At 50.1% G+C, this 10,000-nt stretch overlaps 1 protein-coding gene across 2 annotated transcripts in view; it reads left to right on the plus strand.

Moving 5' to 3' along the window:
* Positions 1 to 10,000, plus strand: part of LOC109883993 (arginine-glutamic acid dipeptide repeats protein-like) — a 195,699-nt gene that overhangs the window by 153,094 nt on the left and 32,605 nt on the right. For both annotated transcript variants that reach the window (XM_031794801.1, XM_031794800.1), the window contains exon 3: positions 2,333 to 2,402. In XM_031794801.1, coding sequence (XP_031650661.1) covers positions 2,333 to 2,402 — 70 coding nt within the window. The remainder of the gene's footprint in view (positions 1 to 2,332; positions 2,403 to 10,000) is intronic.

The raw sequence follows: 10,000 nt of genomic DNA on the forward strand, positions 1-10,000 counted from the left end.
TACATGGGAGTAACAGGGACTACTCTAATTACATGGGATAACAGGACTACCTAATTACCTGGGAGTAACAGGGACTACTCTAATTACATGGGAATAACAGGACTTACCCTAATTACATGGGAGTAACAGGACTACTTCTAGGATCACACCACAGTTAGACTAATTACATGGAGTAACAGGACTACCCTAATTACATGGGGAGTAACGGAACTACCCTAATTACATGGGAGTAACAGGACCACCCTAATTACATGGGAGTACCATGACCACCCTAAATACATGGGAGTAACAGGACTACCCTAGGACCACACCAAAGCTAGACTAATTACATGGGAGTAACAGGACTACCCTAGGATCACACCAAAGCTAGACTAATTACATGGGAGTAACAGGACTACCCTAATTACACGGGATAACAGGACTACCCTAATTACATGGGAGTAACAGGACTACCCTATTACATGGGAGTAACAGGACTACCCTAATTACATGGGAGTAACAGGACTACCCTAATTACATGGGAGTAACAGGACTACCCTAATTACAGGGGAGTAACAGGACTACTCTAATTACATGGGAATAATAGGACTACCTAATTACATGGGAGTAACAGGACTACTCTAGATCACACCACAGTTAGACTAATTACATGGAGTAACAGGACTACCCTAGGATCACACCAAAGCTAGACTAATTACATGGGAGTAACAGGACTACCCTAATTACACGGGAGTACAGGACTACCCTAATTACATGGGAGTAACAGGACTACCCTAATTACATGGGAGTAACAGGACTACCCTAATTACATGGGAGTAACAGGACTACCCTAATTACAATGGGAGTAACAGGACTACCCTAATACATGGGAGTAACATGACTACTCTAATTACATGGGAATAATAGGACTACCCTAATTACATGGGAGTAACAGGACTACTCTAGGATCACACCACAGTTAGACTAATTACATGGGAGTAACAGGACTACCCTAATTACATGGGAGTAACAGGACTACCCTAATTACATGGGAGTAACAGGACTACCCTAGGATCACACCAAAGCTAGTCTAATTACATGGGAGTAACATGACTACTCTAGGATCACACCACAGTTCACACTAAGACTGTATTCTACTGGAGGTGTGGTCACGTTAAGCCACGCCTCGCTTTGTGTTTCTGTACTGTATTTTTAATATACACCTCTATTGATAGACGGAGCTGTTTGTGTCTTAAATTGACCTTCTTTAACAGTATTTAAATGTTTGATTTGTTTAAATTAGATACGCAACTCCGGCGAGTATAATGTCCGTTTTTATAGTTACTCTGTTTGCTACTTGAGTCATCTTTCTCTATCCCTGCCCCTTCTCACACCGAGTCCTGCCCCTACTCACACCGAGTCCTGCCCCTCTCACACCGAGTCCTGCCCCTCTACACACCGAGTCCTGCCCCCTCTCACACCGAGTCCTGCCCCCTCTCACCAACCGAGTCCTGCCCCCTCTCACACCGAGTCCTGCCCCCTCTCACACCGAGTCCTGCCCCCTCTCACACCGAGTCCTGCCCCCTCTCACACCTGAGTCCTGCCCCCTCTCACACCTGAGTCCTGCCCCCTCTCACACCTGAGTCCTGCCCCCTCTCACACCTGAGTCCTGCCCCCTCTCCCACCTGAGTCCTGCACCCTCATCACACCTGAGTCCTGCCCCCTCTCACACCTTGAGTCCTGCCCCCTCTCACACCTGGTCCTGCCCCCTTCTCACACCTGAGTCCTGCCCCCCTCTCACACCTGATGTCCTGCCCCCTCTCACACCTGAGTCCTGCCCCCCTCTCACACCTGAGTCCTGGCCCCCTCTCACACCTGAGTCCTGCCCCCTCTACAAACCTGAGTCCTGCCCCTCTCACACCTGAGTCCTGCCCCCTCTCACACCTGAGTCCTGCCCCCTCTCACACCTGAGTCCTGCCCCCTCTCACACCTGAGTCCTGCCCCCTCTCACACCCGAGTCCTGCCCCCTCTCACACCCGAGTCCTGCCCCCTCTCACACCCGAGATCCTGCCCCCTCTCAGACACCCGAGGTCCTGCCCCCTCTCACCACCCGAGTCCTGCCCCCTCTCACACCCGAGTCCTGCCCCCTCTCACACCGAGTCCTGCCCCCTCTCACACCCGAGTCCTGCCCCCTCCACACCCGAGTCCTGCCCCCTCACACCCGAGCCCTGCCCCCTCTCACACACCGAGTCCTGCCCCTCTCACACCCGAGTCCTGCCCCCTCTCACACAGCTAAGCTGCTGCGTGTACTCTGTCTATCATCCTCTAATTGTCTCTCTCTCTGGTGTTTCAGATTGTGTATATATGGAGAGCCGCAGGCCAACACTCCCTACTTCATATGTAGCATTCAGGATTTTAAACTGGTGAGTACTAGCCTTTTCCTTCCTCTGTCCCCGAGCAGGGCTCTAACCCTGTCACTATAACCCTGGCCCCGAGCAGGGCTCTAACCCTGTCCCCATAACCCTGGCCCCGAGCAGGGCTCTAACCCTGTCCCCATAACCCTGGCCCCGAGCAAGGCTCTAACCCTGTCACTATAACCCTGGCCCCGAGCAGGGCTCTAACCCTGTCACTATAACCCTGGCCCGTGAGCAGGGCTATATCCCTAACCCTCAGTCACCCCTAGCCCTGAGCAGGGCTCTATCCCTAACCCTCAGTCACACCTAGCCCCCTGAGCAGGGCTCTATCCCTAACCCTCAGTCACCCCTAGCCCTGAGCAGGGCTCTATCCCTAACCCTCAGTCACCCCTAGCCCCTGAGCAAGGCTCTAACCCTGTCACTATAACCCTGGCCCGTGAGCAGGGCTATATCCCTAACCCTCAGTCACCCCTAGCCCCTGAGCAGGGCTCTATCCCTAACCCTCAGTCACCCTAGCCCCGAGCAGGGCTCTATCCCTAACCCTCAGTCACCCCTAGCCCCTTAGCAGGGCTCTATCCCTAACCCTCAGTCACCCCTAGCCCCTGAGCAGGGCTCTATCCCTAACCCTCAGTCACCCCTAGCCCCTGAGCAGGGCTCTATCCCTAACCCTCAGTCACCCCCTAGCCCCTGAGCAGGGCTCTATCCCTAACCCTCAGTCACCCCTAGCCCCTGAGCAGGGCTCTAACCCTGTCACTATAACCCTGGCCCGTGAGCAGGGCTATATCCCTAACCCTCAGTCACCCCTAGCCCCTGAGCAGGGCTCTATCCCTAACCCTCAGTCACCCCTAGCCCCGAGCAGGGCTCTATCCCTAACCCTCAGTCACCCCTAGCCCCTGAGCAGGGCTCTAACCCTGTCACTATAACCCTGGCCCGTGAGCAGGGCTATATCCCTAACCCTCAGTCACCCATAGCCCCTGAGCAGGGCTCTATCCCTAACCCTCAGTCACCCCTAGCCCTGAGCAGGGCTCTATCCCTAACCCTCAGTCACCCCTAGCCCCTGAGCAGGGCTCTATCCCTAACCCTCAGTCACCCCTAGCCCCTGAGCAGGGCTCTATCCCTAACCCTCAGTCACCCCTAGCCCCTGAGCAGGGCTCTATCCCTAACCCTCAGTCACCCCTAGCCCCTGAGCAGGGCTCTATCCCTAACCCTCAGTCACCCCTAGCCCCTGAGCAGGGCTCTATCCCTAACCCTCAGTCACCCCTAGCCCCTGAGCAGGGCTCTATCCCTAACCCTCAGTCACCCCTAGCCCCTGAGCAGGGCTCTATCCCTAACCCTCAGTCACCCCTAGCCCCTGAGCAGGGCTCTATCCCTAACCCTCAGTCACCCCTAGCCCCTGAGCAGGGCTCTATCCCTAACCCTCAGTCACCCCTAGCCCCTGAGCAGGGCTCTATCCCTAACCCTCAGTCACCCCTAGCCCCTGAGCAGGGCTCTATCCCTCACCCTCAGTCACCCCTAGCCCCTGAGCAGGGCTCTACTATCCCTAACACCTTACAGTCACCCCCTCAGCCCTGAGCAGGGCTCTATCCCCCTAACCCTCAGTCCACCCCTAGCCCCTAGGCAGGGCTCTATCCCTAACACCCTCAGTCCACCCCTAGCCCCTGAGCAGGGCTCCGTCCCTAACCCTCAGGTCACCCCTAGCCCCTGAGCAGGGCTCTACTATCCATCCAACCCTCAGTCACCCCGTAGCCCCTGAGCAGGGCTCTATCCCTAACCCTCAGTCCCCCTAGCCCCTGAGCAGGGCTCTATCCCTAACCTCAGTCACCCCTAGCCCTGGGCTCTAGCACTACCCTCATCACCATAGCCCCTGAGCAGGGGCTCTATACCCTAACCCTCAGTCACCCCTAGCCCCTGAGCAGGGCTCTATCCCTAACCCTCAGTCACCCCTAGCCCCTGAGCAGGGCTCTAACCCTGTCACTATAACCCTGGCCCGTGAGCAGGGCTATATCCCTAACCCTCAGTCACCCCTAGCCCCTGAGCAGGGCTCTATCCCTAACCCTCAGTCACCCCTAGCCCCTGAGCAGGGCTCTATCCCTAACCCTCAGTCACCCCTAGCCCCTGAGCAGGGCTCTATCCCTAACCCTCAGTCACCCCTAGCCCCTGAGCAGGGCTCTATCCCTAACCCTCAGTCACCCCTAGCCCCTGAGCAGGGCTCTATCCCTAACCCTCAGTCACCCCTAGCCTGCTCTTAACTGCAGGCCCCACCACTGTTGTTGGAATGCCTGGTGGTAAAGACCCTTCAAACAGCTCTTTGATGTGGGTGTTATTATCATTCGTATGTTTTGGGGGAAATGCAGACGGCCTCTTTTCTGTGTTTTATTGAAGGCAGATGGTGAGTGAAGCATGTGGATGTAGAGTCATCTGTCACTTTGCAGACTGAAGTTAAGTTGAACAGGGGACATCTGACTCCCTGTATATCAACTGTTGGTTCTTACCCATGCGTTCCTAGTGGTTATTTCCTACGTAGGCTTGGGCGGTATACCGTATATACGGAAAATTTATTTAATACCGTCAAAACTATTTATTTGAGGTTTTACAATAAATGTAAATATTTGCAGCTACTTTAAGTTAAAACCTAGAGTCAACTTGTGCAATACGTTAGGAGATAAAGAAGATGGCGCTGTTCATTTCACCTGTCACATTGTTTCACATTACGAAGCTCGCCCGTAGTTCCCCAGAACAGTTGAACAGTTATGTGTTTGTTTGTAAATAGCACAACGGGAGACGGTGGGAGCTGGTGAGTCCGTAGTGTTGTAGTTCTATCGGTTGGTGAGTCCGTAGTGTTGTAGCTCTATCAGCTGGTGAGTCCGTAGTGTTGTAGTTCTATCGGTTGGTGAGTCCGTAGTGTTGTAGTTCTATCGGCTGGTGAGTCCGTAGCGTTGTAGTTCTATCAGCTGGTGAGTCCGTAGTGTTGTAGTTCTATCAGCTGGTGAGTCCGTAGAGTTGTAGTTCTATCAGCTGGTGAGTCCGTAGCGTTGTAGTTCTATCAGCTGGTGAGTCCGTAGTGTTGTAGTTCTATCAGCTGGTGAGTCCGTAGTGTTGTAGTTCTATCAGCTGGTGAGTCCGTAGCGTTGTAGTTCTATCAGCTGGTGAGTCCATAGAGTTGTAGTTCTATCAGCTGGTGAGTCCATAGAGTTGTAGTTCTATCAGCTGGTGAGTCCATAGAGTTGTAGTTCTATCAGCTGGTGAGTCCATAGAGTTGTAGTTCTATCAGCTGGTGAGTCCGTAGTGTTGTAGTTCTATCAGCTGGTGAGTCCGTAGCGTTGTAGTTCTATCAGCTGGTGAGTCCGTAGCGTTGTAGTTCTATCAGCTGGTGAGTCCGTAGCGTTGTAGTTCTATCAGCTGGTGAGTCCGTAGCGTTGTAGTTCTATCAGGGAGTCTCTGTTGTACGGTGTACATGAGGTGAAGTTCACTAGTATGCAATCAGCCATCTTATAATGGCTTTCTGCCAGAAGTCAAACAGCTCTGGATGTGTTGTCTGTACAGCTGCCAGTTTTTTTTTCCTTGTTCTTCCTACTAGAGTTTTTTAATTCTCCTCTGGTCTTCTCCCCTCTGCTCTGTGGACACATGCTGCTGTTCCTTCAGAAAAGCATGGATCACAACTTTGTTCATTTACACTCTTCCTCTCCTTCACTTTCGGTTGCAAATGTCCACACTCACTGAAAATGACCTTCGGTAGCTACTACCCATGCTCGTATAACTTAGAGCTGGACGTCCCCGTTGTTGCAATTAGTTTACGTTCATTTTAGTTCGTTAGCATTTAGCGAACAGCGTCTATTTAGTCTACAGCTGTACATAGTCTATCGGTAAATAGCCCACCCATTTTTACCTACCTCATCCCCATACTGTTTATATTGATGTACTTTTCTGCTCTTTCGCACACCAATATCTCTACCTGTACATGACCATCTGATCATTTATCACTCCAGTGTTAATCTGCTAAATTGTCATTATTCGCCTACCTCCTCATGCCTTTTGCACACAATGTATATAGACTCTGTTTTTTTCTACTGTGTTATTGACTTGTTAATTGTTTACTCCATGTGTAACTCTGTGTTGTCTGTTCACACTGCTATGCTTTATCTTGGCCAGGTCACAGTTGCAAATGAGAACTTGTTCTCAACTAGCCTACCTGGTTAAATAAAGGTGTTCTCAACTAGCCTACCTGGTTAAATAAAGGTGTTCTCAACTAGCCTACCTGGTTAAATAAAGGTGTTCTCAACTAGCCTACCTGGTTAAATAAAGGTGTTCTCAACTGGCCTACCTGGTAAAATAAAGGTTATATAAAAAACATATTTGATTTAGCTATTAGTTTGTGCTAATTTTGTTAGCATTCTGGTAGAGGCCCAACGGGGTTTTGCTTTTTAAGCCCCCGTGTTCTATGTCAGTAATAGCGTAAATCCCAGGATGAGAGAAGGATGGTTTGACGATATGCAAGTCACAATCTATTACATTTCTCTGTCCAATGTTCACTCGAACGTTGTGGTCATTCATGTTACAGTAGGTACTGGACTTTAATGGTTTAGCAAACAGAGGAAACAGACAGAGAATTCCTGGAGTTATTTTCCTGCCAAGTAGAATAGTGTGAGGTGTATATGTGGATTGATGTTTCTTTCTCAATTAGACGACCTGGAAAATGTGTTTCTGTGTGAGGAGGCGGCCTATAAAATGATAAATCGGATCGTGTCTATTGTTGCTAGACGATGATCAGAGATTGATTGTGTTGAATATTTTACGGAGACAATTGTCTGAGACTTTAATGGATGTAATGAAGAAGCAATTTAAAACATATTTGATTTTAAGGAGTATCTTTTCACCTCCAAATTGTCTGAATTTCCTTTTTTCGAGATTGTAATTTGCTGCTTCGTAAAGGGCTTGCACCTCAATGGGGACGAGGCAGTATGCTTACTTTATTTTCCTGGCTCAGCAACAAACACACGTTTTTTTTTTACAGTGCTGCCTGCACTGCAGGTGCACTGGTTTTGATAGCTGCAACAGATAATATCTATGGCTGCTCTGTAGCAGGGTTTCTACTGAGACTCTGTAGCAGGGTTTCTACTGAGACTCTGTAGCGGGGTTTCTACTGAGACTCTGTAGCGGGGTTTCTACTGAGACTCTGTAGCGGGGTTTCTACTGAGACTCTGTAGCGGGGTTTCTACTGAGACTCTGTAGCGGGGTTTCTACTGAGACTCTGTAGCGGGGTTTCTACTGAGACTCTGTAGCGGGGTTTCTACTGAGACTCTGTTAAGACTCTGTAGCGGGGTTTCTACTGAGACTCTGTAGCGGGGTTTCTACTGAGACTCTGTAGCAGGGTTTCCACTAAGACTCTGTAGCAGGGTTTCCACTAAGACTCTGTAGCACGGTTTCTACTAAGACTCTGTAGCGGGGTTTCTACTGAGACTCTGTAGCGGGGTTTCTACTGAGACTCTGTAGCGGGCTTTCTACTGAGACTCTGTAGCGGGGTTTCTACTGAGACTCTGTAGCGGGGTTTCTACTAAGACTCTGTAGCGGGGTTTCTACTAAGACTCTGTAGCGGGGTTTCTACTAAGACTCTGTAGCGGGGTTTCTACTAAGACTCTGTAGCGGGGTTTCTACTAAGACTCTGTAGCGGGGTTTCTACTAAGACTCTGTAGCGGGGTTTCTACTAAGACTCTGTAGCGGGGTTTCTACTAAGACTCTGTAGCGGGGTTTCTACTAAGACTCTGTAGCGGGGTTTCTACTAAGACTCTGTAGCGGGGTTTCTACTAAGACTCTGTAGCGGGGTTTCTACTAAGACTCTGTAGCGGGGTTTCTACTAAGACTCTGTAGCGGGGTTTCTACTAAGACTCTGTAGCGGGGTTTCTACTAAGACTCTGTAGCGGGGTTTCTACTAAGACTCTGTAGCGGGGTTTCTACTAAGACTCTGTAGCGGGGTTTCTACTAAGACTCTGTAGCGGGGTTTCTACTAAGACTCTGTAGCGGGGTTTCTACTAAGACTCTGTAGCGGGGTTTCTACTAAGACTCTGTAGCGGGGTTTCTACTAAGACTCTGTAGCGGGGTTTCTACTAAGACTCTGTAGCGGGGTTTCTACTAAGACTCTGTAGCGGGGTTTCTACTAAGACTCTGTAGCGGGGTTTCTACTAAGACTCTGTAGCGGTGTTTCTGCTAAGACTCTGTAGCAGGGTTTCTACTAAGACTCTGTAGCAGGGTTTCTACTAGGACTCTGTAGCAGGGTTTCTACTAGGACTCTGTAGCAGGGTTTCTACTAGGACTCTGTAGCAGGGTTTCCACTAAGACTCTGTAGCAGGGTTTCCGCTAAGACTCTGTAGCAGGGTTTCTGCTAAGACTCTGTAGCGGGGTTTCTACTGAGACTCTGTAGCGGGGTTTCTACTAAGACTCTGTTAAGACTCTGTAGCAGGGTTTCTATTAAGACTCTGTAGCACGGTTTCTACTGAGACTCTGTAGCAGGGTTTCCACTAAGACTCTGTAGCAGGGTTTCCGCTAAGACTCTGTAGCAGGGTTTCTGCTAAGACTCTGTAGCAGGGTTTCTGCTAAGACTCTGTAGCAGGGTTTCTACTAAGACTCTGTAGCGGGGTTTCTACTAAGACTGTAGCGGGGTTTCTACTGAGACTCTGTAGCGGGGTTTCTACTAAGACTCTGTAGCGGGGTTTCTACTAAGACTCTGTAGCGGGGTTTCTACTGACTCTGTAGCGGGTTTCTACTAAGACTCTGTAGCGGGGTTTCTACTAAGACTCTGTAGCGGGGTTTCTACTAAGACTCTGTAGCGGTGTTTCTGCTAAGACTCTGTAGCGGGGTTTCTACTAAGACTCTGTAGCAGGGTTTCTACTAGGACTCTGTAGCAGGGTTTCTACTAGGACTCTGTAGCAGGGTTTCTACTAGGACTCTGTAGCAGGGTTTCCACTAAGACTCTGTAGCAGGGTTTCCACTAAGACTCTGTAGCAGGGTTTCCGCTAAGACTCTGTAGCAGGGTTTCTACTGAGACTCTGTAGCGGGGTTTCTACTAAGACTCTGTTAAGACTCTGTAGCAGGGTTTCTATTAAGACTCTGTAGCACGGTTTCTACTGAGACTCTGTAGCAGGGTTTCCACTAAGACTCTGTAGCAGGGTTTCCGCTAAGACTCTGTAGCAGGGTTTCTGCTAAGACTCTGTAGCGGGGTTTCTACTAAGACTCTGTAGCGGGGTTTCTACTAAGACTCTGTAGCGGGGTTTCTACTAAGACTCTGTAGCGGTGTTTCTGCTAAGACTCTGTAGCGGGGTTTCTACTAAGACTCTGTAGCGGGGTTTCTACTGAGACTCTGTAGCAGGGTTTCTACTAGGACTCTGTAGCAGGGTTTCCACTAAGACTCTGTAGCAGGGTTTCCACTAAGACTCTGTAGCAGGGTTTCCACTAAGACTCTGTAGCAGGGTTTCCACTAAGACTCTGTAGCAGGGTTTCCGCTAAGACTCTGTAGCGGGGTTTCTGCTAAGACTCTGTAGCGGGGTTTCTACTGAGACTCTGTAGCGGGGTTTCTACTAAGACTCTGTTAAGACTCTGTAGCAGGGTTTCTATTA

Source organism: Oncorhynchus kisutch, linkage group LG17, assembly GCF_002021735.2.
Source record: "Oncorhynchus kisutch isolate 150728-3 linkage group LG17, Okis_V2, whole genome shotgun sequence".
Lineage (NCBI taxonomy): Eukaryota > Metazoa > Chordata > Actinopteri > Salmoniformes > Salmonidae > Oncorhynchus > Oncorhynchus kisutch.